Source organism: Triturus cristatus, chromosome 7, assembly GCF_964204655.1.
Source record: "Triturus cristatus chromosome 7, aTriCri1.1, whole genome shotgun sequence".
In the NCBI taxonomy this organism is placed as follows: domain Eukaryota; kingdom Metazoa; phylum Chordata; class Amphibia; order Caudata; family Salamandridae; genus Triturus; species Triturus cristatus.
The window spans coordinates 985,000,658-985,027,939 of NC_140590.1; the positions used below are offsets into that span (position 1 = coordinate 985,000,658).

The 27,282-nt window shown below is 43.4% G+C and overlaps 1 protein-coding gene across 1 annotated transcript in view; it reads left to right on the top strand.

Annotated features, from left to right (window-relative positions):
* The window catches only part of LOC146810958 (ubiquitin-conjugating enzyme E2 B), an 81,066-nt gene that overhangs the window by 25,522 nt on the left and 28,262 nt on the right, over positions 1–27,282 (top strand). The window contains exons 2-4 of the mRNA XM_085618019.1: positions 2,187–2,267; positions 7,413–7,438; positions 22,090–22,179. Coding sequence (XP_085474145.1) covers positions 2,187–2,267; positions 7,413–7,438; positions 22,090–22,179 — 197 coding nt within the window. The remainder of the gene's footprint in view (positions 1–2,186; positions 2,268–7,412; positions 7,439–22,089; positions 22,180–27,282) is intronic.

Below are 27,282 nucleotides of genomic sequence, written 5' to 3' on the forward strand. Positions count from 1 at the left end.
GGGCATGAGCGGTCCAGGGTAAGATTATGCACACCATTATAGTCTCCGCCCCAGTATGTTGGTGCCGTAGGGTCTGTAAGTAGAAATGGTGTGATTGACTTAAAGAATGAGACCTGACATGAGTTCGGGCATAGAGGGATATCGGTGCCAGTGGGAATCCGTTTGAGACCTAAGATTGCGTAGCTGCCTTGTGTGTCAAATCGGGAGTGTAATACCTTTAAAGGAATGCCTGGTGCCACCCATATAAGGGAGCCCCTTGAATAGCCTGAGTATGTGATGCCAAAGACCGTGCTCCTCAAGCGCTTACGAAGAGACGCTAGAGTTTGCAAGGTCAGGTGTGTTTCTTGTAGCAATGCAAACGAGATCTTGTGGCTACGTAAATACTGATATACCTTGTGGCGTTTGGAGCATCCCGCCAGGCCACGCACGTTCCAAGTCAGTAAAGTATAGTCACCGTTAGCCATCTAATTGACCAGAAGTAAGAAGGTAAATACAGGATTGTGGGTAAAGCATCGCCCCTCTCGACAGCCAGTCACCCACCGCCCCATCCCCAGCAACAACAAAAATGCCAGTCAGCCCGCACTCCCTGTGCGACGTGAAGAAATAGACAGATCGAAACAAATGACAAAACTACCCAACGTCCCACCCCAGGCCGGCTTGCCAACGAGCAATTGGCCATCTGCACTGAAATGCTATTGATCAAAACAAGATTTAACATTAGGAGAAAGATGCAAACGAGCGTCCCAAAGTTCCTTTTTTTCCAGAAGTAGAATATAAATGAGTGGAGGGACAAAGCGAGAAGAGATGGAAATAACAAAAGAGAGGAGGAGGAGGAGGAGGGAAAAGAACAGGAGGTTATAAAAGTGCTGTATCAGCTATTTATCGCTCTCCGGGGGGCGCAGCAGTTCCGTATGCCGCCTTATATAGTTCAAGCCGGTAGTGTTCTCATTTGAGATACGTGGCCGGTTCATTGAAAGCTGCTCCGGTCCGATCCTCGCCTCCGTGGTGGGCGAAAAATGGTCCATTTTAGGTTCACAGATAGACCCCTAGGAGATCAACCAAGTTCCTCCGCAGTCTCCGAGGGGGGGTGGCCGGGCTGCCCCCGACAGCGCTGTGTGCTGCGAAGCAGTTAGGAGTAGTGTTTGGTCCATTGCTGTGTCTGAGTCTGATTCTGATCTTTGGGGGGATGTGGGGTGCCCCTCTACTCTGCGCCCCGCTCTATGCCACTCCATACTATGCCACTCTACGCCTCTGAACTCTACACCACTTTCCTCAAAACAAATACATTCTACACCACTACACTCTCCGTCTACTCTGCACTGTACGCCACTATACTCTACGCTGTTGCTTTACTGTTCTCCACTCTGAGCAACTGCGATCCACAACTATGTGCTCTACACCACTCTACAATACTCACTCTGCAGCACTGCACTCTCTGACACTGAACTCTATGCCACTCTACTCTGCGCCACTTTTCTCTATGCACTGCGCTCTACTCTGCACTACTCTATGCCACTATACTTCACTCTAAGCCAATGCACTCTCCACCACTTCACTCTGTGCTTCTCTATTCTACTCTGCACCACTCTACTCTATGCCAGTGCACTGTGCCTCCCTCTACTAAGCAGCACTGCACTCTTCACAACTGCAGCCTTCTCCGGTTTAGGCCACTCTGCGCCACTGCACTCTGTCACTACTCTGTACCACTCCACTCCCTTCTACCCTGCACTATTCTACTCTACACCACTGCTCTCTACTCTGAAACAATACACTCTAAGCCACTGCACTCTATGCCACTCCACGCCGGGCCACTATGCTCCGCGCCACTCCACAACTCTATACCACTTCACTCTTCCTTGCAAAACTTCACAGTACACAACTTCACTCTACTCTGAAACAATATACTCTATGTCCCTGCACTCTGTGCCTCTCCACTCTGTGCCACTGTAATCAACGCTGCACTACTCTACGTCACTTCATTCTGTACTGCACAACTGTATTCTACCCTGCACCACTCCACTCGTAGCGGCAAAGTGTGTTCTTGGAGCCCACTGTCTCTCCTGTCATATCTTTCAGTCTGAGTGTTCCTGATTTAAACTACTGCTGTTTGTGTGTAAAGTCTTCATTTCACTTTCTACTGTTTTAATGCAGTTAATAGATATATATTAATATATTTTAATTTTCAGGTTGCAAGAGGATCCACCTGTCGGTGTTAGTGGTGCCCCATCAGAAAACAATATAATGTTATGGAATGCAGTTATTTTTGGGTAAGTAGGTTGCAAATCTTCTCTTGAGAAGTAATGTTTTCGTTTTTTGAAGAATCGTCCTATTTTCCTTTTTTGGATATTGGGTAGATAAAGGACGTATACCTGTTTAATAACTAGCAGTCTACTGTTTGACAATCCTAAATTAGAAAGGTTTGCTTCTCCTTCCAGTTGTATGAGGTTTGGTACTGAGAAGTGTGCATACTTAACAAAAAGAAAATCATTAACCTAAGAACTTTAAACAAACTCTTCGAACATCATAATCAGTCTCCAAACCTTGCATATGATTCTAGGGTTTATGACAAACATCTCACTCCCTCTCTGTTGGGACAGGAATTTCCCTTGCTTGGTATACAGTTGTGCTCTTCTGCACTGAGGTCTTGGCTGCATGTGACACCTATCATGACTTTTGTTTTTTGCCACCAACATCACACTATCTAGAGCGTGTGCAGAGGCCGCAGCCTTTCCTTTAACATGAGTGAGGTTCTGGACCTGTCCTGTCCTGTGATGTGGAGGGGCACACAAAGCACCATTGCACAGGCATTGGACGACGGTCACTGTCGTGGGTTGTTACATAGAGCGGTGTTGCCAGTGAACTGTTTTGTGAATCTATAGTTATGACCAGACTTTATCTATGTCACTGGAGTGAAAGCCTGCTTATCCACTTGTGTAAAGCTCTACTTCTATATGCTAACCCAGATCCTAAAGCAAACCTACCAAAGGTATGTTGTGGCTTTTTATGTATGTGGCTTGTGTGGTATATGGATTAGGTGTATGAGTGAGCCAGAGTAGTGGAATCCAGTGGGATCCATTTTGGTATGCCCCTGGCTTAGCATACAATGGAGGAGAGGTTATTTTCCCAAACAATGGAATTGTATTGCTGACATTCTTGAACATGCAGGAAGGATACCAAAGTGAGAACAGACCAGACAATGCCCCTTTACAAATTCTAATACACCTTTTGCAGAGAGGAGCTCTTGATTATTTTTCCTGTAGCTCTGCCATTTGGTACATGGTGCGGGTGGAGGGTAGGGCTACAGCCTCTGTTGTTCAAGGGGACTCCGACTCCTGGACTGAGGACATTCTTTTATGTTTCCCCTGATCACTCTTCAGTGTGGCTGATTGCAGTTGTGTGCAGGAAGTTTGCTTCTCTTTGTGCCTCTACGGTGGGTGCCCCAGGCTGAAGGCTACGTTACTATGAGGAGCATCACTCTACACAAAGGCTGTGTTTGCAGAGTGGCTTGGAAAGGCACATGACAAGAGAGCCACCTCAAACTGGTTGTGACAGTAGAGACCGGGGATCCACCTGTCTGCTTTGATCCAATGACCAACTTGTTCCATTTGCATGATATCTATGACCAAGGTAGGGAATGCTACGCCGAAAACTCAGAATTCCATTGCAACCACAACTGGTGTCTGTCTTGACAGCCAGCTTCCCACAAGTGAGGGGACATCACCTAAGTCTCTCCTTTGCTGGCAGAGTTTGTTCATCTGACCTGAAGTGCCTATAAGTTAACCAGTCTGCTGAGCGAGCAAGGGATCCTACCAACCCTGCAAGAGTAGTGACTTTCCAGGAAGAGCCAGGTGCAGCGAGGCTCACCTGCTGGTGAAGTTTGCCAGAGGAGCAGGCCGGCAAACAGTATGTGGGCAGCAGACTCTCCGATTCGCGATTCCAAGCAGGAAACATGGCTTGATCTTGACCAGAACTTAATTGTGACTGATCGGTGCCCCTGTGACAATAAAAACAATTGTAAGTGTTGAGTTCAACCATCCCCATACTCCCTCCCAGAAAAGTGAATGACTGCACGTCATCTCTACCACCGAGAGTCAAGTGCAAAAGGGGTTGTACTTGGTCCAATTTGAAGGGAGATAGTAGGACGGCCCCCAAAACATGTGAAGCAAATGACGTCAGTCCCTACAATTAAGGCCCACGTAGCTCCTAGTTACCCCTTGGCAGGGTCTGACACTCCGTCGGAATTTTTTTTTTGTTTACATTTTTTTTATTACATTTTAACACTTTAGATACAGTGAAGCATAGATGTTTTCATTCTTGAGTTGCATGCATAGGTAGAGAAAATGTAGGTACTCGAGTGTACATTGATGATTGCTGTCTTCCTTAGCTACCACAATATGTCATCATAGTCCCGGTATTACTCAGATGTTGAGGCTATCTATGGTATTCGTATGTGTCCGGGGATATGCCCATAGGTCAATAGTGTGGTTGTGGAGCCACGTCTACCCATGGTGCTTGAGGGAGTCATGGTATTCTGCCCGAGTGAGTGAGTAACGGTCCCTGTCCCCTACTGGTGTTATCAAAGCTGCTGGTTTGTATCCTTAACTTAGAACCTGGGTGTTGAACTGGCTGACACTCTGTCTAGATAAGATGAAATAGGACGGTGACAAAAGAAAAATAGAATTGCGGAATGTATTCTTTATGGGAAAAACTTTTGTGCACTTAGCCTTATTAGTAAAACGCATCATGCTAAGTTTGATTATTGTCTGGTTGCTTATAAAACCATTTTGCGTAATTGTCCAAAATACAAGTGAACGCTGCACCTGCACTAGTTCAATACCATTATACAGTTCAAACAAAGAGAACATAAAATCCAATCTAAATTGCATACTGTCCGTGACCATAATGGTTGTGACTGGCTAAGATATGAGGCTCGTTTTTTCACCTAAAACTGCTTAGGAAGCTTATTTCACATTGTTGATCTTAAATTCTGCTTCAGGCTTGACTCATCCGAAGTTGAGTGTTTTTATGCACAGAATCTGCTTTACATTTGATGACAAACGAATGACCATGTGGTCTTCCCCAGAGGCCTTCCCCACCACTTTGCCCACCCTTAAGAATGCAGTATAGGTAAAGTAGTTTTATTATGTTATTCAATTCCTGCCTGCTAATGTAAATATCAGACTTTTTTTAATGTGTCTCTGTGATCTACCTGCCAATCTGTTTACATAGACCTGTGGTCCAGTACCCCCCTGAGCCATTGAGATATGGAATTTATAAGTTCCAGGTTTGTGCTCCTACAAAGTTCTAATAATTGTAAAATAATCCATTCCATAAGGTTCACAGGAATCACATTGCTTTGATGGGCTATCTAATAACAAGAATTTCTTCTCTTGTTAATGTATTATTCGTATTACAGCCTTGGCTTTAGTGTCAAAAAAATCAATTGTCATTATTTGTTATACCATACTTAAATGCCTTTATATCTATTACGAACCTTCATACAAGGGCTTCATAGAGTTAGGTATTTCTCTCTTCCATTGTGGATTATACTATCCAAGCCTTTATTGCAGCACTAATACACTTTTTCTTTAGTCGAAGGTAGGGAAAAATGCAAAAATTGGAAATGTATATTCCAATTTATAATTACATATTAGGATTTGAGCGCTAATTGAAATAAAAAATCCCTAATGAGAAAAGTACAGGGTTATATTTTAAATATATTTCTACTGCCCCTGCTAAACCATAACCACTTGAGAATAGGATTTACTCTTCAATGGAGAGTTTAGGAAAAGTCCTTAAACTGTAGAATGTATAGGGATGGAGATGGTCCTTGTGAATTCAAACACCCCAATCTGGAAAGTTTAGGAGCTCTAGCTGTTAAATATTATTTCAATGTTAGAAATTACCTGGGAGGGAAGACCTCTTGGGGTTGATGTACTTGTGTTGAGGGTGGTTTCCATGCACATTGACTCAGCATCTGATCTTTGTCCTGGATGGCACCTTCCCAGCCTCTCAGGGGCGCACAAATGTACACCTGCTGGCCAGCCAGGCTTGCCTACTGGCTCACAGCACATTCACTGACTCGCACCTTGACGTGGGATTAACCTTGCTAGAGTGAAAACCAGATCCTGATCGTGAAATCTGCTGCCTCGGGACATACCGAGCGTCCCTGTTCTGGACGATCTTCTGCTGAAGTTGGCACTGCTATTGTCGGTTCTGTGTGGAAGGGAGCATTGCACTGCAAATGCCTACATCATCTTAAACAGATATAACCCTCCACTACCTCTGGGGCCCTGCACCACTCTCCCACCCCTGTAGGGCCCTGTGTCCCGTCCCAGCACTGCTCTAACCCCTGACCAGTAACGCTGCATAGCACGCTTGACATTGTGCTGCTCTCCTTTGCCCATGCACTTATCTCGCAACCCCATTTGAAACTGCATGCCAGTCAGTAATGGTTGGGAATTAAACTGCTGAAGACCATCCTTTGCCTGTCTGAGAGGGAGGGAACATTGCACTACTGAGCCCCATGCTGTGCCTGTTAAAGACGAGGGAAGCTTGCACTCTGGATGCCCATGTAATACGGCACCTGAGTCATACGGAGTCTTGAGGCCATCTTTTGACCATATACAAGCCAAAACGAATGGCATTGGTGGTCCTTGCTTGCATTGTGCAGCTCGCTTGTTCCAATCGTCGCCTCTCGAATCCCCTTCTCCTCTCGATTTTTAACCACTCTTCTATGCACTGCTATTCACTTCTCTATACAGCCATAGACAAGAACCCTAATAAATCAACAAGTACATTCAGTAATTAAAAAATAAATGAACGTCTGGCTTATTGGCTTTGCCAGTGCTTGTAAAGTATGATGGGCATTTTCAGTTTCATTTCCGATATGAGCGATTTACTGAGAGGGCCTTCTGACCACTAAAATATGAGAACTGCAGTCCAACCGCTGCTCTAGGTGGACCCAGGGACGAAATTGAATAAAATGGAGTGTACGATGGTGCGTTGTACTGCGCAGTGAAGGCTGTTCAAATCCTTGGCACATTTGTGAGTCTGTATAATGTCATATTGAAACATTCTGTGTTTTGTCTTTAGGCGGACCTGTGATTTGTGTAAATCATAAAAAAATAAGTTGGGAGGGAGATGCCGTGATCTAGTCTCTTGCCATCTGTTTAAGGTTCACTTATGTTAGGACTGAATAACAGAGAAGTTAGTATTTTGTCGACTCGTGAAATTGACTGCCAGTCTTGATGTGAATGACTAAAATTTTCCCACATTATTTCATGTGCCAGTTAGCTCAGTAAGGGGAAAGATCCAAATTGAAATGGCTTCCTAACGTTTTGCCTTTAAAAGTTTGTTTCTCATTTTAGTGAATGATTTGTTTTCTAATGTAAATTTGTACGTCTCTCTAGGCCAGAAGGAACACCGTTTGAAGATGGTAAGTCATTTTTCATTGTATTGTACGTGGGTGCAGGAGAATGTGCTGTCGAATAATACATCGGAACAATCCATCGCAATATTACGAAGCCGTACTCTTGGCTCATGTAATCTTATTTTGTTGGTTCTGAATAATGCTTGTGGAATTATTGTGTAGAAAACATCAAGGACGGCCTCTGCAGTGTTTGGTCGCGCCATGCAATGGCCGTATTTAGGGTGTTTATATTTAGCCTGCTTTCTAACTGGGAAGCGATGTGGCCTAAAGCCTGCAGTGATCCATGTGTCTGCTTACTAAGGCAAGGGCTGTGTTTGTCAAACAACACTGTGTTGCTTATGAACCTTAAAGGGAGGTTTCATTGTGACTTTAAAGTTCACAAACTGATCCTGCTAAAAGTGCCAGCTGCAATGACTAGTCTTACAGGACTGAGTAGATAATGGACCGGCTATGCCATGATTTTATTTGAATAACTAGGACCTTTGTTTTCGTCACCGCTTCTTTTACTGAATTTTACTCATTTGGGTGGAACCTAATGGCACGTTGTTTTTGGCCTGAGGGTTTACCTACGTGGCACATCTGTTAAAGTCTCGCGTTACTGTCATAGATCTCGATCCCAGCTACTCGTTCATTCTGTTGAATAGCGAGCGATCTCATTCAATTCACACAGCTTTGGTTTTAACAAATAAATACCAACAGAATGAATACCGTTAATGGCAGAAGCTGGATATACCTACACTTCTTAGTAACGTTCCCAGGAAAGTTCTTGTTTTATTTTATTTATGTTTTGGTCATTGCCTATCCTTGCAATATGTAACCTTGTTCATTTGAAAGTGAGCCACGGAGTATGCTGTGATGAAAAGATGTAATGGGGTGTTGGAAAATGTTAAATGAGAGGTAAACTTTGAGCTCCCTGTAGAAAAGGCTGACCGCTCCAGCAGGAATAAATGAGAGCTTGAACAGTGTGAGATGGCAAAATAACACATTGATAGCTGCTGTTCAGTGTTAAATTTCATTTGCTACATTTAACTTTAGTGCACGTTTAAAACATCAAGCACTTTCTTCGAGATACCTGCTAGTTAGTGCTGCTGAAGCGGATATCCTATAATCTCGCAGTAGCGTTTCTTCTAAGGTGTCAATTTACCCTACTAAACCAGTTTTGTTTTCTTCGTTTTAAGTTTACTTGAATGTAATTTAAAATGTATAGTTTGTTTACCATTGAAGAACCGGAACCGCATTCATCAGTATCTATTGACTCACCTTTACCTTCCCCTGCAACAGTCTTGCCCGAACTTCCAGGCCAGGTCTCCTCTGAAGCGGAAAACAAGCAACTCTAGATGGGTTTCGGCCTGTTTACTTGCTGGCGATGCCCAAGTAAGCCGAAACTGGTCTGGGATTGTTTGTGTTCCTTTCTGAATGGGTCCTGGCCTAGCAGTTTAGACTGGACTGTTCCTACTGGAGGAGGACTGTAAGCATCTGACCTATGTTCCCTCAGCTCAAGGAATGACCTTCTTCACAAAACAGTCACCGCATGTTCAGTAGAACCTGATCTATAGAATTAGGGACAATGGGTCACCCGTGCTTCTTGTTATGACAACTTTGGTGGACGGTAAGGTGACCTCGGTTGGTAGAGGACGGAGGTGTCTACAGGGTTCGCCAAATAACTGGGGAAGGCTGTGGATTGAACATTCTACTCTTGTCCTCACACAGACTTGCTTATTGGGTGGAAAACGCTATTGGAAACTAGATTCAAAAGTGGGGCCGGATAAATTGTAGGCAAATTCAGTGAGGCCAGAAAAGATGAGGTCTAGTATAAGAAAATAGCTTAATTGCAGAGAAGGTTAAATGTGGACTAGGCCTTTGTAGAGGGCACAGCCAGGCTTTTGTAAGGTGTGAACCAAGGTCACCATTACTTATCCCAGAGAGACAGAGCAGGGGACAAGCTGTTCAACCACCTACCAGAGCTCACTTCAAGATAGGTGGGGAGAAGTCTATATTCTCAATATAAGACTTTGTTTCTCAGTCTCCAGGTGGTTACGCTTCCTCCCTCTTCTTCCAGGATCAAGGGACGTACCCATCCTCAAGGGAGTGACCAGGATGTCTTTGTGTAAATAAAAAGGGCAGGTGGGGATGGGGAGGGGGGCAGCGTGCATTACCCTGTGAACCAAGAGCCTGTGGAAACAAATTTGTGAGGAAAATGGTTTATGGAATGGTGTGTTTGTGCGACCTCACAATGTAATTGACACAATCCTGTATCCGGTCCAGTCAGGTTTGTTTGTAAAACCGTAGCTCAGTCCTGGGTATCTGTGGCTCAGAGCACTCAAGCTTTATCAAAGGAACAAATATTCAGCATTAAAAAGTATCAAAACAGTTGGACAAGAAGAAACACAATAATGGGATGGAGAGAGAACTAGTAGAATCCCGGTAGAGAGAGGGGTCCGCCAGGGATGTGTTCTAGCCCCCACCCTTTTTTCTTTATATGTGAACGGTGTGGTTGAGCATCTGCTGAACGATCCTTCAGATGAACCATCCCTGGCAGGGGAACGTATCCCTACCCTCCTCTTCGCGGACGACACTCTTTTACTCTCCAAATCCCCTATGGGCCTCCAAAAACTATTAAATAACTTCCAACTCTTTTGCGCTAAACGGGGCCTGGTAATCAACACTGACAAAACGAAATATCTTGTGATGAACCCCCCCAAAAAACTTGTGCGCCCTTTGAAATTAAATGCCGTACCTTTGGGGAGGGTGGATGTGTTTGATTACCTAGGGATTCGCTTATCTCATAATATGCAATGGGCCCCCCACTTATGCAAGATGTTGCTAGCCCACAAGAGAGTAACAGGGGCCCTACTGAAGGAACAGCGCTCCTGTGCTATTAGACCTATAGCCCCTGTTATGGAAATTTATGCAGCAAGGGCAGTCAGCTCTGCTCTTTACGGGGCTGAGCTGTGGGGTTCATGCAATACTAGTGAGTTGTCAAGAGCTGAGAGAAAGTTTTGTAGGGCCATCATGTCACTCCCTCAAGGTACTCCAACGACCCCACTGATGCTCGACCTAGGTTGTCGTCCTATTGATGACCTGGCGAAACTTCGCCCTCTACTGCTATGGGCCCGACTATGGCGTGTCCCGGAACTAGCTAAATATGCCAAAGGCCTTTCAGAAGTTATGTCACTCCCGGGATGGCACAAGATAAAGTGGCTGAGCGACATGAAAATCCTCTTGTGCAATCTCGGGCTAAGCGCAGCATGGGAAAACAGGTCTTCCCCCCCGAAAGCTACGCTTAAGTCTCTATATTGGAATTGGATTGCGACCCAAAGAAAAACGAACTGTACATTGGGTAGACTTACGGAGGACTTTCTGGAATTCAAGGAACAGCCGATCCGGGAACTGTACCTCGACATTATTGAGAGACCTCATGATAGATCTCTTTACTTCAAATTTAGGACCGGGACTCTCCCACTTTATGTTTTTACTTCCCGGTGGAATCCCCCTGCCCAGACCACTGAATTTTGTCCTTTTTGTATATCCAGACAAGAGTCTGTGGCCCACTTTTTATTTGAATGCCCACAGTATGTTTACCCAAGAAGAAGATGGCTCAAGCAATTGTGCCGTTCCTTAGGCACTAGGCACTACATTGAGGCGTTACGTATTTTAATGTCTGACTCCCGCCCTCTGTATGCTTGCGCCCTATCAAAATTTCTATCTTGGGCATGGCGCATTAGAAGCAAAAGGCTTAAAGAAATTGTTTAATCCGTTCTTAACATCTATTTATGATATGTCTTATTCTTATTGTAATATTTGGATTTTAACCTAAATGAATTTAAACTCTTTTTTAATTGTAAAGCTTTTATGATATGTTTTTATCGAAATAAAGCCTTTGACTGACTGACTGACAATAAAAACCCAACACTATTTTATAAATATAGGTTGTATTTTCTATCTTTAAGTAGACACCTAATGGCAAAAATCCAACGTAGGATTCCAGAGTTATGAATTTTTAAAGGAACAATAAATCACGGCTTTTCACGTAGCGCAATAAATCATTGTAATCTACCGCTTCTCGCGGTTTAGGGTTGGTCAATGCAAGTTACTTGAAAACGGCTATAAGGGCCCTCTTGTGAGGGCCAACTAGGACAGGAAGCCAGCCACCGAGACCAATAAGGTCTAATTGAAGTTACCTCACAGTTAAAGCAGTCTCCAATCCAGTTCCAGGATTTATGGGTGAATTGCCATAAGAATCAATGGAATGGTCTTGATTCAAGAAATACATGATGTTCTTCCTTTTTGCCACCCCAACGTCCACAAACATGGAGTGGTGACTTTGGCCGAGGGGTGGATGTCCCACTAAGCCAGGGTGTAGTCCAGAACAAAACCAGCTGCCAGTGGTCGAGGATTGCTGCAAAACCAGCGGTTCCCTTTAACTTGCAGTAACTTCTGTACTGCGCAAAGTCAAACTGCACTCCTGGGCCCAGCCGACTCTGGCGCAACTTTTGAGGGTCAGGAATCAGTTTCCCAGGCTGCACTTCGGTGTCCAGTGGCAGTCTGGTTCCTTGGAGCTGGGCTTTCAGAGGAGAAGGCTTCTCAACTTTTATGGCCCTATGTCTGTAATAGAGAGTCAGCCATCTGACTCTTGGAGTCACCTTCTGTCTGGGGCTCAGGGACAACTTTTCCTCAAGCAGGACACTATTGGCACATGTCCTTTCTTTGTTAGCCCAAGATGTTGTGACTACTAGTCCAATGTCTACCAGGTATCTTCCTCCTTAGTTTTGACTTCCTGTTAAAGTGTGGCGTCTGGCTAGCCCAGAATGCCACAATTCTGGGCCGGGACACGTGCGTTGCCACACTTGTGGTGGCACAATAAGTGCTACAGTCCACGAGGGACTCTTTAACTTGCAGGCCCTGGCTACCTCTAGTACCATGTACAAGGGACTTATAAGCATGTCAAATTATGCCAGTTGTGGGTGAGCCAAGTAGACCTATATCTTTTAAGGGTCAGAGTACTGGCACCAAGACCTGGTTGGCAGGCCTTGGTGCACTTTCAGAGTTGAAAAAAACAGCAGCATCAGTCCAAACCTTGCAACAGTTGATGCGAAAGAGGGCTTTCTTTACAGAACTGTAAAAGTCTACTACACAGAGATTGTCCACCCTACCCTCCTCTCTCTCCACCATCACCTCACCCTCCTCATATATCTCTCCCTCTCTCTCTCTCTCCAGATTACCCTCTTCTCTTAGACTCACTTCACTGATGCTTCAAATGGGGTACTGTTTTGGTGCATGTAAAGGAAACTTTGCGACCTTATAAGTGTTTAGCCATGCAACAGCTGATGTTGTTGCGCCAAGGATATTGTGCTGGATAACTAAACACTTATAAGGTCCCAAAGGCGAGACCTATTGGCTATGCTAATGCTTGTTAAGTCTAGTCCCCAGTTGCATAGTGGGCAGAGCCTGCTGCTCCAATATTATTACTATTTAAATTATGTGTTACCGGAGTCATGAAAAGGGTTGGTGCTTTTACTCCTGCATAAAAAAGTGTTTAATGGTTCGTTGTAATTGTAGGCAAATTACCTTACGTTTCTGTTGATACAATTTATTGGAAGATTTTGCTGCTTGGTTAGAAGAAAACCACATATTTTCATGGTTTCCGGCAGGTTTCAGTATGGATAGTGCCATTGTGGACAATATATTGCCCCTGTCAATGCTTATTCATCGCGTTTTAAATAACTCAAACACTGCTATATGTATGTGTTATAGAGTTTTAAACCGCTTTTGACAGGATCGAGTGGCAGCGTCTTTGTAAAAAACCTTTAAAATGGGATCTTCCAAAATTACCTCGAAGGACTGTTCGGCTATTGTAATGCACAAGTACAGTGAAAGCCAGGACATAGTGCCTATGCATCTAGTAAAATAAACATCAACTGTGCTGCGTGCTTGCACCTCTTCTTTCCAACCCCTGTCGCAGACATGTAGGAAAGTTTCAATAACACTAGATCATGTCTTCTAAAACTACAATATGCTGACAATGCAGATTTGCTTGATAAATTCTGCAGACCAACTGGAGTTTTATTACAAGAGATTTAGTCCTACTGGAATACAAATTCAGTAACCGTAAACCCATTGCAACTCATCTTGTAGGTAAGTAACTTAAGTCATTTATGATGACTTAAGTTACTTACCTACAAGATGAGGAGAACTTGAGATCCTCTTCCCCCCCCCCCCCCCCCCACCGATTTTGCCATAACTCGTAAGTGACATTGTGTACATGTGGTTGTAGAAGAGAGTCACTAAGATGGCGTCCGTGTGAGAGGCTGCTGCAGAGCCTGCTCCTGAGTCCTGGGCCATGCGAGATGTTTGATACAACTTGATACAAGTACTTTACAGCACATCGCATCGTGGGCTGTCAGCCTTGAACCCCTGAACCTTGGAAAAGTAGAAACCTCGCTTTATCCTTTCTTTATCAGCTCTCACTCAGCGGCTGGCGTTCAGGCACTGACTGCCAGAGAATGGCCTGATGACTTGATGACTACGGCGCAGTATGAGGTGAAGAGCGAGGTGAAGAGTGAGAAGATGTAAGCAGGTACCCTGTTCAGCTGTACCCACTGTACTCTGCCGTATGCGTTTCCACCGAGTTTTCCACCGAGTTTTTGTCAATTGCGCACCTGTGCTTGTTCTGCTGCACTATCTGCGCTCCTGAACTCCTGAGCTTCTGAACTGTAGGAATTGCGTTCAACAGTCCTATCAAAAAACGACGGGGCCTGCTACTTAGAGGGGAAATAGAAAGCGCGACCACATGGGCCAAGTGCAGAGTTCGCCCCCATAATTTACTTACTGTCTATCCATTATCCTTAATAGACTATTCACGACCCCTGGATCCCGTACTCACTACCTTGTTGCACTGTCAGAGTCAGAGTTCGCAGGGAGGGCATGGATCATCTACGGATCATTTACGGAAGGCGTGGTGAGGCGCGAGGAAGCGCGATGCGAGACTGAAATCTTTCGCTACCTGGGCTACGGTTCACCATTGCCGCTCCGCTGCTTTGCTGCCTCGTTTCCTCATTTCCCTTCCCTTCGGTAATTGATTTGCCTTCTGCTCTGAGCTGTGCTCAGCTCCGTGCCCCGTGTACCGCCGACCGCTGATTGCCGATTGCCGGTTGCCGGAACTATTGGCTGCTACTGGCTGCTATTACCCGTCATCAGCAGACACGGCAGCAGAGGATTTATAGGCAGGGGGTGATCACGTGAGGCTGTGACATCGTTAAAGTAAACGATTCGCCTAATCCATTCAGTCCAGTGCAACCGGGTAAAAAAAAAAAAAACGGGTAAAAAAAAAAAGGGGGAGGCCGGGGACAGTAAGGACAGTAAGGAAAAGCATAAAAGCATTAAAGCATTAAAGTGAATAAAAGGAATATAAAAGGAATATAAGGAGCTGATGCATGGGCTTTTACTGACTGGCCTAAACTCTCAGATGGTCTGCTTTGATCTACAGCTGGGGGGAAACTCAGGATCTGCTGCCAAATATCTATGGGTGAAAGGGATATATGCTGGACTCCCAAGACTATTTAAGACAGCACCAAGATTTAAAGGAGGAGGTCCTGGGGCCAGAGGGGCCAGAGGCAACGTCGTGCTGCTTGAAAATATAACGGAAACTGTTATACAAGCTCTGAACACAAAAATGGAGAAAAGTCTGGAAAATGATAAAGAGAAAAACAATGATATAACCAGTGACTTTGTTCCGCAGGGTGAAACTCAAACTCAAAATCAGCCTGGGATAAAGAACGTCACAACCAATGCTATAACTAATGCAATCAATGCAAATAATACAATCGATACAATCGATACAATTGATCCAAACGATGCTACTGCTAATGTTAATGTAAAGGCTCAGACCCAGATACAAGGCGAGGCCAATCAAGAGAAACTGAGAATACAAGGAAATCACCAAAGAGAAGAGAATAAAGAGGATTCAGAGGGCCAGGACAGATGGAATAATAAAGAGGTCTTCAACTCACAAGGATCTCAGAAGATAAAAGGAACACAAAGACGACCCGAAACTAGGGGTTACAAAGCAATGGAAAAAAACGACGAATACAACGATGACGGCAAAATAAAGGACACTAAGTCTGATGGAAAAGAGAGAAGCACCGAGACTGGTCCAACTGAACAGAAACGGAATAAGGAAGTTGAGAAACAAAAAAAGAAAGCTAAGGAAAATCAGAGAATAAAAGAGATCGAAAAGGAAAAAGAATTGACAAGTATGGAGAATCTTGATCTTTTGGAGAAAAAGGCCAAAAGACTACAGACGATCAAAAAGTTAAAAGCTGTGGCCAATATAACTGGGCACTCATCAGGGTCCCAACCCAGAATTTCAAATATATTTAGCCCCGCAAACAAAGAAAGACAACAGACTGGCCCCTATAATGGCCTTCATAATGAAATTGTGTCAATCACAATGGACCAACAAGGACTACAAAGTAGGACCGAGACTGCTGCAGAAGAGGTCTTAGCGCCGGCAGACCGTCTAGAATATCTAGAACAGAGAAATATAAGGAAAAAGAAAGTGGAAGATAGCACCACAGCAGAACTGGTGAGTTTAAACCAACCCACAAAGGAATATACCTCGGCAGCAGTTTCCGATGGCTCTGAATCAGAGATTTATGAGACAGGAATTTCAATATCTAGCGAATACAGTGAATCCAGCAAATCCAGCGAAGAGTCGGATCATGGCAAGAATCCTAGACAGGAGGAGCCGGACAAAAAAATGCTATTACCAACAGAAATCGGAATTAAAAATACTCTACTCTGCGATTACATACTAACAAAAAAATCTGGGAGAAAAAGAAGCAAACTTAAAAGACACCAAAATACAGCTCAGGATGAAACAACTGACCCTGGGAGTAATCCAGAACAAAATATAGCGAGAACCAAACTGTCACGCAAAAGTCCCCATCGCAAAACATATCCAGAATCTGAAAGAAATATGAATATCCCTTCTGACAATCCTGATGAAGATGGGCAGCTGAAGCATAGAGAACCTACTTTGAGTGAAGTTCTTGAATCAATTAAAAATTTTCATCAGGATGTAAAGAAAGATAGTCAAAGAAACCATGTCGCTATTCAGAAATTGGAAGGCGCTATCAATAAAATTGGCAATACTTGTCAGGAAATCTCCAATAGAATGTGTTCGGTAGAAGATCGAGCAGAAAACTTGGAATCAGACGTCGGCAGACTGCAACTGCAAGCCAAAGAGCATGAGGGCATAATTAAAGACTTAATGATAAAGCTTGAAGATCAAGAAAATAGAACAAGAAGGAACAATCTTCGATTTCTTGGGATTCCCGAGGGCTCGGAAGGTAGTGATCCAAGAAACTTTATGATTAAGTTATTGAAATCCTCTTTCCCGGAACTTAACTCCTGGGAAATGGATAAAGAAGTATGCCGAGCACATCGCTTTCCACTGTCAACATCAAAACGGTCAGAGAAATCACCTAAATACCCGAGAGCTCTCCTGGTAAACTTTGGAAACTTTGTGGTGCGTGACACTGTATATGATCTTGCTAGGCCAACCGCTCAAAGAGAATACAGGGGCTTTAAGTTTTTTGCAAGACCAGATTTTGCACACGCAACAGTAGAAAGACGATGGCGAATGAGACAGCTGTTTGCCCCCTTCGAAAAACTTGGAGCAACAGTCTATCTGCAAAATACGGCACGACTAAAAATAATATATAAAGGCACAACAAGGAGTTTTACAAGTGAGATACAGGCGGAGGTCTATCTCAAGGAGGTTGAAGAAAGTATGAAGCAAAAAAAATGACAACTGAACAGAAGGAGCTTTCTAGTGCTGACAAACTTTCAATTACTACTGTTTGAAGTAAGACTGATAATAAGTATGACTACATAGTAGCAGGCCAGGTAGTAGGCTCAGGCGTGTGGATCACACGGCCATCAACAGCTGGGTGAGTCTAAACCCAGGATGCCTCGAAGGGTGGTAGGAGGGGGGGTGGTAAGAGGTGTGGGAAGGGAGGGGGGGATAGGGGGTTGGACGGAGGATCTGGGGGGAGAAAATAATAAAATGAAGAGAGTTCGTACCGTTAAAGGGACTTTGCATGAAGGAGGAAATTTGAAACAAATATTGAGTTTTTATTATGAATTCAGGTACCCGGTCAGGCTGCTGTTATGGAAGCGCATAAAAACTGATAATGTCTAGAATTAGTATTGGATCCCTTAACATAGGAGGATTAAATAATTGGAAAAAGAGGGGGAAGCTTGAGCAGTATCTAAATATGATAAACTTAGACTTAATATGTTTACAAGAGACCCACCTACCGTGGAGCAAAAAACACTGGTTGAATTTCAAAGGCTATGAATTGCTGGCATGTACATCCCAGACTTCTATGATAAGAGGCGTGGCCATAATTGGCAAAGTGGGGTTGGGAGGGGCCAAAAGGTGTAAGGCAGATTCACTAGGTAGATGGGCAATATGCGAAATGAACTTAGGCTTCACTATTTGCACAGTATATGGATCCAACACAGATGAGCCACAAGTTTTTAGCAACATTGAAAATGAATTAATTGATTGGCACACCAATATAGTACTATGTGGAGACTTCAACATTTCCGCGAATTTCATGGATGGTAGCACATACATTGGCAGTAAGCCAAGGGTGTTTAGAGCAATTATGTCTATGATCCAGTCACATGGCTTATATGACGTGTGGGGAAATTTATCAACCGGAGATCCAGGGCACACATATTATTCACATCCTTATAATAAATACTCGAAATTAGATTACTTTATGATATCAAACATCTTACTTAAGAGTGCTCAAATAAAAAAGCTTCCCAAAATCATGTCAGATCACAACCCCCTAGTTCTAAATATAATGATTAATAGATCAGTCAAGGTCCCCAGACCCTGGACATTCGATAAAAAACTGTTAACGGATGTCGACTACATTACTCGCTTGAAAAAATGGACTCATTCCTTTTTCGACGCTAATAGGTATAGTGCCTCACGGGGAGTGGTTTGGGATAGCTTTAAGGCAGGATTAAGAGGAGAGACCATAAGTTACACCACCAACGTATGGAAAAAGGCTAATAGCGAAAGGGAAGCATGGATGGGAAAATTAAGCGAGGCAGAGACACAACATAGACAAGATATAAGCACGGGTGATCAATCTGCCGAGAGCCTACATAAAGTAAATTCCATAAAAGCCGAGATCCAGAAACAATTAGCAAGAAAGGCGGCAGCATACTATCAGGCACAGAGATCGCGTCTTTATGAAACCGGCGAGCAAGCAGGTAGAGCTCTTGCTCTGCGAATCAGGCAGGTCGCAAGTAAAAACATCGTGTCACAAATTGAATATCAGGGCCAAACGTACAACAAACCTGGCGAAATTCTGGAGGGGTTTAGGAAGTTCTATCAAGAATTATATCAGGAGGAAGCGGTAGGAGGGCACACGAATATAAGCTGGTTAGACATGGGTAGTAAGCTAAATTTAGGCCAGATCACTTCTTTGGAACAAGACATCTCAGTGACGGAAATATCCGAAGCTCTGCAAGATCTTGCAAGTGGAAAAGCTGCGGGCCCGGACGCCATACCGTTGGAGGTATATAAAAGCTTAAGGGAGGAAATAACACCACTGCTTTTAGATCTATTCAATGGTGTTATGAATACCGGAATAATACCAAAGTCTTGGCAAGAAACCAATATAGCTATCTTTCACAAAAAAGGGAAATCAAAGACCAACCCAGGCTCTTATAGGCCAATATCCCTGATAAACAGCGATAACAAGCTATATGCCAAAATTATGGCCGCTCGCATCGGGAGGGTTATTGCGTCCCTGGTCTCCCCCTGGCAGCATGGATTCATCCCAGGAAGAGGAACTACAAATCACATTAGGAGAGCTATTACATTGTTTGATATTGGTGCTGCTAGGGGGGAGAGGGTCGCAATGATCCTGCTCGATGCAGAGAAGGCATTTGATCGCGTTAGATGGAGTTTTCTATGGAAGGTTATGGAAGCAAGGGGATTTGGCCCCAGAATCTGTCAAGCTATTCGTGCTATGTATTCATCACCAACGGCTAGAATTCAATTAATGGGGGAAAGATCAGATAGGATCAATATAACAAGGGGTACTAGACAGGGCTGCCCTTGTTCTCCAATTTTGTTCGCGCTTTATATAGATCCTTTAATAACCCAATTAATGAACAGCGTGATTATCAAACCAGTAACATCAAATGGGTTTCAAACTAAAATTCTCGCTTATGCGGATGATTTAGCAGTCATAACAAAAGATCCAGAGCTAGCAATGAGGGAGGTAGTTAACATCACCACTCAGTTTGGGGATGTGTCTGGCTATCGACTAAATGTAGACAAAACTCAGGTACTATGTTCAAAAAAAATAGACAAGGTGGATGGAAGATATGTAGCATCGGTAGTTTACCTGGGAATAACAATAAACGCAGAACCAGGTGAAATAATCAACGACAATTACACCCCTCTTTTGAAATCTATGGAAACAGACTTAAAACGAATGGACTCATTACAGCTGTCATTGATAGGGAGGGCTAACGTTATAAAAATGACAGTGTTTCCTAAAGTGCTCTACAAATTAAGATCAATCCCATTTAAAATTGATGATAAAATTATTAGGAGAATTGAGGCCATCTTCTTAAAATTTCTATGGCAATATGGTAAAATAAGGCGGTCAAATAGATATATGTCACTACCTCGAGATAGAGGTGGGTTGGGTCTGCCAGATATTAAGAGCTACCATCTTGCATGTCTCCTTACAGACATGGCTATTCTATTTCACCCGGGTGGCCCAACCCTCAGACAAATGGAAATACCATCAATTTTTCAACTATTGGTAGGTGGTGAAGCCGTAGGACTTCTATTAAGGCAAACTCAGAGGAGTTATTTCAAGGAAATTGGATATAAGACGTTAGAAGATGTATGGTATATTTGGAAAACTGTTAAAAAAGCTCTAGATATACCTACCCTCCATTATCGCACGCCACTTTGGAATTCAACACACTTTCCAAATTTTAGTAGGGATGGGACGTGGCGTCACTGGGAGAGTCAAGGCATAGTAGAGCTGGGCCAAATAATGATTGGCGACAAGTGCAGAACACTTGAAGAACTTACACAACATTATTCACTACGAGGTTTTCAAGATTTTAAATACATGCAGATTGTAAATAAAATTAAAACAATTAGGCCATGTATCACTTTGCTAGGGAAATTTGAATTAATTGAGTATTTGAAATCCGGGGGTCACAGAATTAGAGATATATATAAAATATTTAATGATGCTATACCAGATGATATCAACAAAATCGAAGCTGCATGGGCTAAAAAATTAGGAGATCCAGAAGTAGATATTGATAAGGCGCTAGCTATGGACAAGAGATTCTTACGCTCTACGAATCTCAGAGCCCAACATTATAAAACCCTATTTAATTTATATTACACGCCCGAAAAACTATTTTCGTGGGGGAAAGCAATAGACAGTAACTGCCCCAGATGTGGTAAAGGCTCGGCAGATCTTATACATATGTTCTATGGCTGTGAAAAATTGAAATTAATCAAAATTGAAATAACACGTTTCTTAGAGAGGCTACTCGATGTTAAAATTACTCTATCCCCGACCCTGTTAATAGTCGGCTGTGATGTGAAACTAAACATAAGTATTGAGGCTGAAGCTTTAGTCTTTATCTCTGTATCAGTTCTTAGGATTCTAATCCGCGCAGCCTGGAAGGATACAGAAGCCCCAACTTTTCAAATGTGGCTGTGCAGAATGCTGGGTATACATAATATTGAGGAGGCACTATATGATTTAAAGGGAGCAAAATTGAGGGATTTGGGCAAGCGACTCTGGGCTCCAGTGGCTACATGGAGGGCAGCAAAATTGACTACAAACGAATGATATATAGGCGGTGTCAACATTTAAGATACCAATCTAATTTGTATTGTATGCCATTGTTTATTACTTTGTCTGTTTTTGTACTGTACGAGGGTATAATAATTATATGTTCTATTATTTGTATTTATGTACCCACCTATTAATATGTATTTGACGGTACGCACTCTCAAATAAAATATTTCAAAAAAAAAAAAAAAGTAACTTAAGTCATTTATTTTTCAATTCGAAAGATCTAAAAAAAAATGACAAAGGTCATGTTTTTACATTGTTTTTTTGTTTGCTTTATTGTTCTGAAAAACCTTGTCGCGCGTGAAGCTAACGCCTTGTCTTTTCTACCTCCAACGTTAGGGCACTCAAAAGGAGATGCATGCTCATATCCACAATATTATGAATTATTGAATTGCTTTGTAATGGCACTGTGCCTTTCTATTCTCTCGGGTGAATGTGCACGCAAAAGCCAGCTGTTGATGTGCAGTTGATACAGTCATCAGTCTCTCATGAAGACACCGCGCCAGTATATTGATCATATTGCTTAATGGTCTTGATTGTTGACCATTTCTTTCTTATTTGTAAGGACTCTGGTGACTGCCTGGAGTTTGTAATCATTGTCTTGGCTTGCAAAGTAGACCTTGCTGATGTTTTTTTTTTAACTGCTCCTATTCTAACCATAAAGTGCGAGATTTTCAATGTGTGTAATTTTCTTAGAATACAGCCTTTCTCCTTTTCTTGCAGGTACATTTAAGCTGGTAATAGAATTTTCAGAAGAATATCCAAATAAACCTCCAACTGTTAGATTTGTATCAAAAATGTTCCATCCGAATGGTAAGCACAACAGTGCCTTTTCAGATGTTGCATGAAATTATGTGCAATGTCGTTTTCGGAATTCGTAGTGTTTAGCTCACCATATTGGAAGGATTCCGTTGTATTGCAGATCTCCATTTTGCTTTTGTATGTATGGGCAAGTTGCTTATATAGCGCAGACTAATATTCATTATTTCAGTGCATTTGTAATTCAGCCTAAAATGAATGACTATGAAGCAAACATAAATGTCCTTTGCACAGAGAGAGTGCTTTTTACTACTTTACTAAAGAATGGCGATAATGAGCCTCTGCTCTCCGAGCATTAGTAAGCAGTATATAAAGACTGGGAATTTTCGTTGTATTTTTCATGTACTTAAACGTAACGCTTTCAAGTAAGTATGGACCTCTGCTGTTTCAAGTTCAGTTGTTTCTAGACCCATTCAGTGTGAAAGGCCCCTGACCGTTGATAACGTTATCCAATGTGAGGGATTTGATGGCCTTTCTAAAAGAACCGAGATGGCTGTCCTTTACGTTTATGCAACATGTAAATAATGCTAAACCCCGGAGTCCATATTTGGTGTGTGCTACATGGCTTGGAACATTGCTATAAATCCCGTGTAGATGCTTTCGCCTCGTCCGATAAAGTGTGCCTACGAACTTGGGTTATGTGATTTACAGAGGAGGGGTGTAAGTCTTGTAAAACAAATGATTAAACACTGGGAGGCCATATAGCGTCAAAAATATGAAATTAGAAGGAAAGACTAACGAGGGAAAGTCGCCTCTCACTGTAGTCAGCCAGTGTAGACAACTTTTTCAGGATCTAAATATCCATACTGAACCACAACCAGTCAGCTATTAGTAACCTGCATGTTGGTCCATATATGCTAGTTTCTGCACCATTCCCAACATTACCCATACTTGTAGCCTCACAAGAGGCGAAACTGATGCATAAAACGGAGAAACTTACAGGTTGTCTTTTAAGACCAGCACCTGGCTGGCTGCAGTCACTAACTCATTGCAGGAACCGGGACTAGTACATGCCTCCTTCCAGAGAAGATTGAAGTCTTGGGCAAAGTGGACAGTTGCCCCCACCATCCAAGGTACCCCTGTTAAAGTGAGTGGGACGGTCGAAATTCCTGTTATAATAAGGTTACTCATTAAAAAAAAATCAACGTGTTTTCTAATTTGACAGCCGAGCATACTTAACAGAAACTTAAGGCTAGATTTACCGTTCATGCAAAGTGGTGGAAAGCAGCGCAAACTCTTGAAAGCACATTTACTTTCCAGCACAAAATGTATTTTGCTCTGGAAAAGTACCCTTTTCTCAGTGCAGATAGTGCCTTGCGCCACTTTGCGTCTAAGGGCGTTATTTAGGTTTAACTTGGCGGGTTAGTCAAGCACCCATGGTAGATTGGACTTTGCCTCAAAAACTAAAGTGGCCAGGCTTTGCGTCAAAAATATAACTCCTCTTTGAAGCAGGTGTTAACATGGATACATGTTTTTATTTCTCTAAAGGTTCCACGCAGTACATGTGCACTGCACTTTACTGCACACATACAGTGTTTAGAATGCTTCAGAATTAGTCCAGACTTAGTATTTTGTCCTGGAAGGATATGCTTCCAGTGCAAATCCTACTAGATGGCGCACACACACATCTCTTCACTAAGGTGCAAAGTTTGTTAGTGGTGCTGGACAGCTTGTTTGTGAACAAGCACAGGGGTAGTGAACAGTGGCAGGCCAATTTTTTGTAATAAATGCGCTACTTTCTCCCCATTGCGCAGCACAGTAACTCTGCCTCTTAGTGTGTAATGTAAGTGTGGCCTGCCCAGGCTTATCCCTCGTACTATCGGGCAGATTGTGGCAATTAAAAAAAATAAGCTTTGTAGAATTTCTCCCTACGTACTTAACCTCACATCTTCAGGCATGACCCTCTCTCCACATCAATGTACCGTCATACTCTCTGTACCATACGTTCACCTTCCTCCTCTCTCTCTCTCGTTATACCCAAAATACCTCACTATTTCTTCTCTCTAATGACCTTAGCCACGCTGTCACTGACTGTGTGCCTGCATTTATATCCGTCACTCTCTGTCCCCTGTATCTCCCTCAACCCTTTCTCTACATTATCTCTCTGACCTCACTGCCCTTTTTCCATCTGAGCTCCCTATATCTCTCTGCCATCTATTTCACTCTGCACCCATCATCTGTCTTTACCTCACCTCTTTCTCTGTCTCTACCACCTTACCTCTGTTCTTTCTCTACCGTACCTCTCGGACTCCTCTTTCTACCTCACATCTCCCTCAGTACCTTACCTCTTTACCCAATTGCTCTCTCTTGCTAAATAAACCCCTCGAACAACTTTTTTCCCAGTTGTCCTCCGAGTAACGCCATCAAACCGCATGCTGTAACTGTGCCACTGAATGATATAATTCTAGATCAGGGAGCCCCAGGCCCCCCTCATTTATATCTTGTTTACGAACTTTAAAATTTCATTTTTTACCTTTTACCTGCCCAAACCAGGGAGACTAAAAAGGAGTCTAGCTCTTTGAATAGCGAGTGAGGAAGGTCGCTTAGGGTATTTTTGCAAGTGATGCAGGCACCGGGGAGGAAGACCGTTTTAGCAAGGGGTATGCGACCTGCCACAGAGATTGGAGGCTTTCTCCAGAACTCAACAGATTTGCACAATCCCTGTACCAATCTGCCCAAATTCAGGTCACATTGCTGTATCGGTGAATGTGCTATTTGTATACCCAAATATGGAAACTGGTCAGCTTTTATAAGAAAATCAGGTAATCTATCCGACTCAGTTCCGACCAGTGAACCCAGCGGGAACACCACTGTTTTGTCCCTGTCTTGTTCACTCATAGCCCCGCCACATCACCAAACTTGACCAATACATGGACACTACATGCACCGCATGCCCCAATTTGATTCCATGCGCTGACAGGGCCTCCCATATGTGTGTCACTAGCGGCTTCATTAAGAGAGCAAACCAAGGTGAAAGGGGATATCCCGGTCTCATTCCCCTCTCCATTGGCCAAGCTGCTGACACCAACCCACCCAGTCATATCCTGGATGTGGATGCTGTGTACAGCAACCAGACCCATCCTACAAACTGTGGCCCAAAGCCCATCATTCAGAATACTTCAAACAAGTAATACCAATGGACAGTGTCAAAAGCCTTTTCATTGCCCAGGGAGATCAAAGCTCCCATCTTGTCGTTTTGTTGCATGGAAAAAAGTACTTGCGCCAATCTCTGTATATTTAACATTGTACTACGTCCCGGTATGAAACCGCACTGGTCTTCGTGCACCAGCGCACCAATTACCCTTTTTAGCCGGTTGGCCAGAGCCTTGGCAAGCAACCTTAGTATTGTTTTTTACCTTCTACAGTGGCCTATGTGACCCCACCAATGTGGGATACTTTCTGGTTTTGGGTATCGCGTAACAATTGCGACCTCCCTCATAGACCCCGGTTACATGCCCATCCTCTTGGCCTCAAGGGAGACCTCTAGCAATTTGCATACTACCAAATGTATATATGTTTGCTAAAATTCAGGAGGGAAACTGTCAAGTCTTGGTGTTTTGTATTGTGGGTGATGGCCGCCTCTAAGGCCTTATTCTGCTCACTCGTCAATCACAAGAGCCGCAGAGCATTTAGATAATCCCCTATAGTTGTACTAGACACCACAGGCAACCGACGATACACCCAGTGAAGATGGTTCTGGAGTTCACTTAATGTACCCCGTTGAGTGGAGAGCGAGCCTCCCGCCGGTGCATGGAGTGTTAGGATCTGTGACCGGGGCTGTTCCCTCCGAAGTAACCAGCCAAGTAGCCTACCGGACTTGTCATCCTCCCTATGAAGCTTCTGCCTGCATTCTTTAAAGTTAGAGTATCCAGCTGGTCCCATTTCTCCACTAGTGTTTTCTTGACCACCACCAACTGCTCCTTAACTGGTGCTGAATGTCAATCTTTTTACTAACGAATTCTCCTCGGAGCACCACCTTGAAGGCATCCCACTCAATTGCTCTTGAAGGGGTGGACTCCCAGTTCAAGTTAAAATATCCTTCTAGAGCATCCTATATTTCAGCGCGAAATACATTGTTTTGCAATGCCTCTGGCTGCAATCTCCTTAAAGGGAGAGATGTAATTGTGTGCGCTGTGGTATACTCTATTATCAGTGGTGCATGATCTGATAAAAATCTACATTGTTAAGCTGCAACTGTCTTTTTGGCAACCATGTCTCTTGACATCCATATACGATCAAATTAGCTTGATGTATTATGTGTCAACGAGTGATAGGAGTATGCGCGCGTCAAGGGGTGATGCTCCCTCCAGATATAAATGCAATCCAAACTATCCATAATCTCAGTTAAAGCTTGTGTCTTGGCCAATGTAGAATGCAACCACGTAGGGTGCCTATCTAGTGTACCACTCAAGATGCAGTTGAATGCACTTCTCCCATATAAGTGGGAACTGGACATTTGGTAATAAGGGGCTGAATACGATCTTGGCGGGTGGGATACTCCATCACAAATGTAACTGATATCCCGTCCGCCGTATTACAAGTTCCATAGGATATGATGTTATTGTATTACGGCGGACGGGATATCAGTCATGTTGGTGACAGATTATCCCATCCCCCAAGATCGCACTCAAGCCCAAGGTGTCCAGAATTCTAAAGAAAGCACCATGGTCTATGTTCGGGGCGTAGACATTTAGGAAATGTATCTCCTTACCATTTAGTAACCCATAAAGCAGTATATTATCAGCCCACCACATCAGCTTTAGTGTATCGGTGTTGAAAAGGAACCCCTGGGGCCACCCATTTTTCCACATCCCTAGCATAAGACTATTATGTGGACGAGTGCAACTGCCCTCATTTTTTGTGGGTCTTATCTGTCTCAAACTGTCAGGTGTGTTTCTTGCAAGAATAGTATCTGAATGGCCTTCCTCTTTGCATATGAATGGACCTTATACCACCTAATATGGTCATTTTATTTCCCGCACATTCCAGGTTGCAATACTAACTGTCCACGTTATAGTGTGTCCGGTATGATATAGTCAAAACCTCCACTGTCGCCAGGGAACGGGGACCCAAGCAGGACAAGAGGAATGTACTAGA